This window comes from Aureococcus anophagefferens (genome assembly GCF_000186865.1).
Source record: "Aureococcus anophagefferens unplaced genomic scaffold AURANscaffold_21, whole genome shotgun sequence".
NCBI lineage: Eukaryota > Pelagophyceae > Pelagomonadales > Pelagomonadaceae > Aureococcus > Aureococcus anophagefferens.
Window position 1 is genome coordinate 51,479 of NW_008705581.1, and position 6,095 is coordinate 57,573.

Genomic DNA, 6,095 nt, shown 5'->3' on the forward strand with positions numbered 1-6,095 from the left:
CGAGTCACCGCGAGCGACCGCCGGCGGACCTCGGCGGCCGTCGGCGGCGGCGGCGGCGCGTCGTCGGTGCGGTCGTCGTCCGTCGTGCCCGGCTCCGAGCCGTCGCCGGAGCCCGAGAGCCGCGCGACGCGCCAAGGCCCGGCGTAGCCGCGCTCCGCGGCGGCGGCCGCGTCCGCGTCGGCGAACTGGACGAGGGCCGCGGACCGCTTGCCGATGCCGCACTTGAGCACGGCGCCGTAGTGGCCGAAGACCGTGCGCAGCATGTCCTCGCTCGGCCTCTCGACGTCGCCGTTCCACTTGACCTTGAGCGTCCGCTCCGGGCCGCCGGGCGCCGCGAGCGCGGAGATGGACCGGCGGCGCGCGGGCGGCGCCTCGCCGTCGCTCGCGGCGGCGGCGGGGGCCTCGGCGGCGAGGAGGCGCGTCACGCTCCAGGGGCCCCGGTAGAGGAGCTCCGCGTCCGCGGCGTCGGGCGCTTTCGCGAAGAGTACGAGCGCGGACCGCTTCTTCAGTCCCACGCCGCACTGGATGAGGGGGCCGAACTTCTTGAAGACGAACTGGAGGTCCTCGTCCTTGGGCCGCGGCGCGAAGGACGGCCAGGTCACCTTGAGGGTCCGCGCCTGGACGTCGAGCACCTTTTTCGTGGGCGCGGCGGCCGCGGACGACGGCGCGGGCAGCGTCTGCGACAACCGGCGCTCCGCGGGCGGCGGCAGCGGCCGCTCCGCGGGCGGCGGCGGCGGCGGCTCGTCGGGCGGCGCGTCCTGGAGGAGGAGCACGGGGTCCGCGACGCGGCGCGCGACCCAGGGGCCGTCGTACTCCGCGGCCGCGCGCGCGCAGGCCTGCTCGTCCTTGAAGAGCACCAAACCCGAGTGCTTCTTCAGCGAGATGCCCGCCTTGTGGACGGCGCCGGCGAAGGCGAAGGCGTTCCGGAGCGCGTCCTCGTCGTTTGGCCCGTCCTCGGCGCCCGCCCAGCTCACCTTGAGCGACCGGAGGCCCAAAGAGCCCGAGGACCCTCCCGACGACGACCGGCGCCGCGCGGCGGCCGCGACGCGCGCGGCGGCGCCGAGGGACAGGGCCGGCGCCGTCGCCGAGCTCGGGAGCTCGGGCGCGCCGGCGAAGACCGGCGCGGCGCCGTCGAGGCTCGGCCGGTCCGCGGTCCACGACTTGGACCGCTCGACGTTCGTTTCCCGCGACGCCGGCGCGGTCCAGGGCAGCGCCAAGATCGACGCCGCGCAGGTGCGCGCCCGCGCCTCGTCGGCCCGCGGCGACGCGCCCTTGTCCTCGGACGCGCGCAGCAGCAGCGGCGCGAAGACGTGCGCGAGCTGGCCCGTCGCGAGCTGCGTCGCGGGTCCCGCGGCCGAGACCGCGAGGAGGTGGCCGCAGAGCTCGTGGAGCGCGCGCGCCATGACGGGCGCGAGCGTGGACCCGCAGGCGGCGCGGAGCGCGTCGGCGCTCCCGCCGGCGTCGAGGAAGGCGCCGTAGTGGCCGTAGCCCGTGATCGGCGCGTGGTTTGCGAGCGTCTGCTTGACGGCCGCGCAGACCGCGGGCACGTCGCCGTCGAGGTCGAGCTTGCCGCCGGCGAGCTGGGCGCCGATGGTGCCCTCGCGGATGGCGACGGCGACGGCCATCTGCGCCTTCTTCGACCCGCCGTCGCGGTAGAGCCAGGGCGACGACTTCACGCGGGCGTTGAGGAAGTCGTAGACGAGGGCGAGGGACACGAGGACGCGCTCCTCGAGGGCCGGCAGGAGCGCCGCCTTCTTGCCCGACCCGCCAAAGTAGGACGCGCGTTTTTTCTTCTCCTGCTTGGGGCCCATGGCGCCGCCGTGCGCCGGCGCGGGCAGCCCCTCAATGCTTTTTTGCATTCGAACGGCGGCAATCGGGGGATCTTGAAACTTATCTTGAAGCCGCGAAATTACTCGAATCTTCGCGACCGCGACTCGGCGCGACCGCGAGCCTACCGCACCGCCACGAGTAGCGACGTAAGATGGGCCCCCGGCCTAGGCGCTCTTGAGCGGGGGCACGCTGGGGCTCGCCCAGTCCTTCTTCGGCTCGGCCCCGCCCTTGGCGCTCGACGCGGGCGCGTCGGTCTCCGGCGGCGCGGCCGCGTTGGGCGCCTCGGGCGGCGCGTGGCCGCCCGCGTGCATCGCGTCGTACCACGCGCGCGCCAGCTGGCCCGGCGCCGTCGGGTTCAGCGGCAGCTTCGCGCGGACGCGGAGCGGTGCGGTCTGCGACGAGATCGATCGTGTCCGCGCGCTCGAGCGCCGCGGTGCGCTTGCCGCCGTACTCCGTCTTCGCCGCGGCGAGCTTGGAGTCGTCGAGGACGACGAAGCCCTCGTGCGCGGCGACGAGCGTCTCGACGATGGACGCGTAGAGCGCCGCGGCCTCGAGGAGCTCGGCGACGGCGGCCTTGGCCTTGTTCGGGTCGTCGGCGATCTTCTTGCCCTTGCCCATGGCCTTTTTCGCGAAGTTCTCCGCGCGCTTCGCGCGCTTCGACGCGTGCTTCGCGGCCTTGCAGGCCTTGGAGCTCAGCTTGTCCTCGAAGGACCGCCGGATCTCGCGGCCGTCGCTCCAGTTGCCCAGGTCCTTGTCCGGCTTGGGGAGGAGGAGGAGCACGTCGAGCTTGATGCGCGGCTTGCACGACTCCGCGGCCTTGCGGCACCACCGGAGGCCCCGTATGGATTCCGGCGCGTCCTCCTTCTTCCAGCCCGCCGCGGCGAGCGTCGCGACCGTGCCGCCGCCCTTGATCTCGTGGAGCGCGATCTCCGGCGCGGAAGACGCGGGCGGCGGCTTGGCGCCCTTGCCCGCGGTCTTCTTCTCCGCTTTCGCGGCTTTCGAGAGCGCGGCCTTGGGGAGCCGGATGGGGTCGAGCGTCGACGCGGCCGCGCGGTACGCGCCGTGGACCTTGGCGACGACGCGCGCGTCCCAGCCGCGCGTCACGGCGAGCTCCAGGGGCAGGTGGCCGAAGGGGAAGGGCACGCCCTCGAGCACGCGCTGCTGCGCCGCGCGCGGGTGCGCCTGGAGCAAGGCGCCGACGAGCGGCTCGGCCAAGGGCCACCACCAGCCCTGGAACTTGGGCCCCAGGAGCAAAACGCAGTGGAGGGGCAGCCAGGAGCTGCCCGCGCCGTGGCCGCGCATGGGCTGCGCGGCCAGCTTCGGGTTCGCTTTCAGCGCCGCGAGCGCGCGCGGGAAGCCCTGGCGCGCCTCGAGCGGGGAGATGAGGCTGTAGATGTCGCCGGGCTTCTCCGGGAAGCTCACGGCGTTGCCCTTGCGCACGCAGGCCTTGCCGACGTAGTCGCGGAAGCCGTCGCCGTCGATGACGACCGCGTCGCCCGGCGCGGGCGACGCCTTGCCCTGGACGACCCTGTGTTTCGCGAGGTCCTCCGGCCTCCAGGCCACGTCGAAGTGGGTCTGGGCCAGGTCGCAGAGCGCCTGGGCCGTCAGGTCGCCCGTCGCGCTGCGGTGGGCGAGGAGGTCGTCCAGGCTATACCCGCTCGGGCCCACGGCGCTCGACGCCGCCGAGCCCATGGCGCGGGCTGCCCGCGCCGACGGATTGTGTTTGGGGCGAGGCGGGCTCCAGGGACCGAGGACGCGCGCGCGTGCGACCCGGCGTGCGCGGGCTTAGGCGGGCGCCACCGCGAACAAGCGCACGCCCATCGAGGCTGGGGGCGGGATCGACGGGCGCGGTCGTGCGGTTTTGCGCGGGGCTGCTCGTCGCGGAGTGGCTATTGAGGTGCAACTTGAAGCGCTCGCACTTGATGTGGCGCGCCGCGATGGGTAGTCAGCGCGTGCTCCTCTATGTCCTCGCGACGGCCTCGGCCTTGCAGGCGCCGGCCCGCCGGCGGCGGCTGGCGACGTCCCTGGCCGTGAACACGCTGCCGGAGGCGCCCCACGCCGTGTCCATCGACCTCGGCGACGGCCACGAGCCCCTCGTCCTGGAGACGGGCCGCCTCGGCCGCCAGGCCGACGCGGCGGTGATCGCGAAGCGCGGCGGCACGACGGTCTACACGACGCTCTGCGTCGGGTCCGCGGACGGCGGCGGCGACTTCCTGCCCATGTCCGTCGAGTACCAGGAGCGCTACTCGTCGACCGGCCGCACGTCCGGCGGCTACAACAAGCGCGACGGCCGCGCGAACGACAAGGAGATCCTCACCTGCCGCCTCATCGACCGGCCCCTGCGGCCCACGGTCGTCGACGGCTGGTGCGCGGACCTCCAGCTCATCTCGTGGGTCCTGAGCTACGACGGCCAGTACCCCGCGGACGTGCTCGCCGTGCAGGCCGCGGCGGCCGCGCTCCAGCTCTCGACGGTGCCGACGCTCTGCGACGTCGGCTGCGCGCGCGTCGTCGCGACGGCCGACGACGACGGCGCCGTGGCCTTTGTCAGCGACCCGACGGTCGAGGAGCTCGAGGCCGCGGCGTTCCAGATCGTCGTCGGCAGCGGCGGCGACTCCGTCGTCATGGTCGAGGCCGAGGGCGACTTCGTCGGCGACGACGTCGCCGTCGAGGCGCTGACGCGGGCGACGGCCGACGCGGCGCGCGTCGGCGAGGCCATCGGCGCCTGGGCGGCGGACCTGCGAGACTCCGGCGCGATCCCGGCCAAGGAGGCCGGCGACCGCGTGCGCCCCTTCCCCGCGGACCTCAAGGCGGCCCTCGCCGAGGCCTTCGCCGACGACGTGCGCGGCAGCGTGCTCGCGCTGCGCGAGGGCGACATGAAGGCCCACCGCAAGAAGTACGAAGCTCTCGACGCGAAGATCATCGCCTTCGCGGACGAGCGGGGCTACGGCAAGGCCGACGCGCGCCGCGCGGCGAAGAAGCTCACGGAGAAGTGCCTCGGGGACGTCGTGCGCGCCGAGGGCAAGCGGTCCGACGGCCGCGCGACGGACGAGGTCCGGCCCATCGACGTCGCCATGCGGCCCCTGCCGACGGCGCACGGCTCCGCGGTCTTCACGCGCGGCGAGACGCAGTCCCTGGCGACGTGCACGCTCGGCGACAACTCCATGAACCTGCGCAACGACGACGCCTTGGACGACGCGAAGCCCGACAAGCGGTTCTACCTCCAGTACGCGTTCCCGCCGTCGTCCGTCGGCGAGACGGGCCGCGTCGGCGCGCCGGGCCGCCGCGAGGTCGGCCACGGCGCCCTCGCGGAGAAGGCCCTCCGGGCGGCCATGCCCGACAAGGACGCGTTCCCTTATTCCGTGCGCGTCGAATCGTTGATCACGGAGTCGTGCGGCTCGAGCTCCATGGCCTCGGTCTGCGGCGGCTGCCTCGCGCTCCTCGACGGCGGCGTGCCGTTGCGCTGCTCCGTCGCGGGCGTCGCCATGGGCGTGCTCCTCGCGGACGGCGAGGACCCCGTCGTGCTCACGGACATCCTCGGGGTGGAAGATGCTTTAGGATCCATGGACTTCAAGGTCGCGGGCTCCGCCGAGGGCATCAGCGCCTTCCAGCTCGACGTCAAAACGCTCGGCCTCTCGGCGGCGACGCTGGGCGACGCCATGGGCCAGGCGCGCGCCGCGCGGCTCCACGTGCTCTCGGAGATGGCGACCCGGGGCACGGCCGAGCCGGCGACGACGCTCGCGCCCTCCGTGCCCCGGTCCAAGCAGCTCCAGGTCGACCCGTCCTTCATCGGCAAGATCATCGGCAAGGGCGGCGCGACGATCAAGGGCCTCATCGACGAGTTCGCGCTCTCGAACATCGACGTGTCCGAGGCGGGCCTGGTGACGGTGAGCGGCCTCGACGACGAGGGCGTCGCCGGCGCCGTCGAGGCCATCACGGCGCTCTGCGTCGACGACGGCAAGGGCGGCCGCGGCGGCGGCGGCGGGCGCGGGCGGCCGCGCTACGACGGGCCCATGCCCGAGGTCGACAAAACCTACGCGGGCTCCGTCGTGTCCATCAAGAACTTCGGCGCCTTCGTCGAGTTCGACGACTTCCCGGGCCTCGAGGGCCTCTGCCACATCTCCGAGCTCGCCCTCGAGCGCGTCCGCAACATCGAGAAGTTCATCGAGGTCGGCGACTCGTTCGACGTCAAGGTCCTCGCCGTCGACGACGACTCCAAGAAGCTCAGCCTCTCCCGCAAGGCCGCCATCATCGACAAGCAGGGCTGA

General features: G+C 73.7%; 2 protein-coding genes across 2 annotated transcripts in view; one reads left to right on the forward strand and one right to left on the reverse strand.

Moving 5' to 3' along the window:
* AURANDRAFT_66248 (hypothetical protein) overlaps positions 1-3,522 on the reverse strand; it is a gene marked incomplete at both ends in the record, with an annotated part of 5,376 nt that extends 1,854 nt beyond the window's left edge. Inside the window, 3 exons of the mRNA XM_009041536.1 lie at positions 9-1,841; positions 2,019-2,195; positions 2,230-3,522. Of these exons, the coding sequence (XP_009039784.1) occupies positions 9-1,841; positions 2,019-2,195; positions 2,230-3,522 (3,303 nt within the window). The remainder of the gene's footprint in view (positions 1-8; positions 1,842-2,018; positions 2,196-2,229) is intronic.
* A 245-nt stretch (positions 3,523-3,767) lies between these two features.
* On the forward strand, positions 3,768-6,095 carry AURANDRAFT_59314 (hypothetical protein; the record flags this gene model as incomplete). The annotated part of the gene is made up of 3 exons (XM_009041403.1): positions 3,768-4,667; positions 4,710-5,774; positions 5,850-6,095. 3 exons carry the CDS (start codon positions 3,768-3,770, stop codon positions 6,093-6,095), a joined length of 2,211 nt encoding a protein of 736 aa, XP_009039651.1.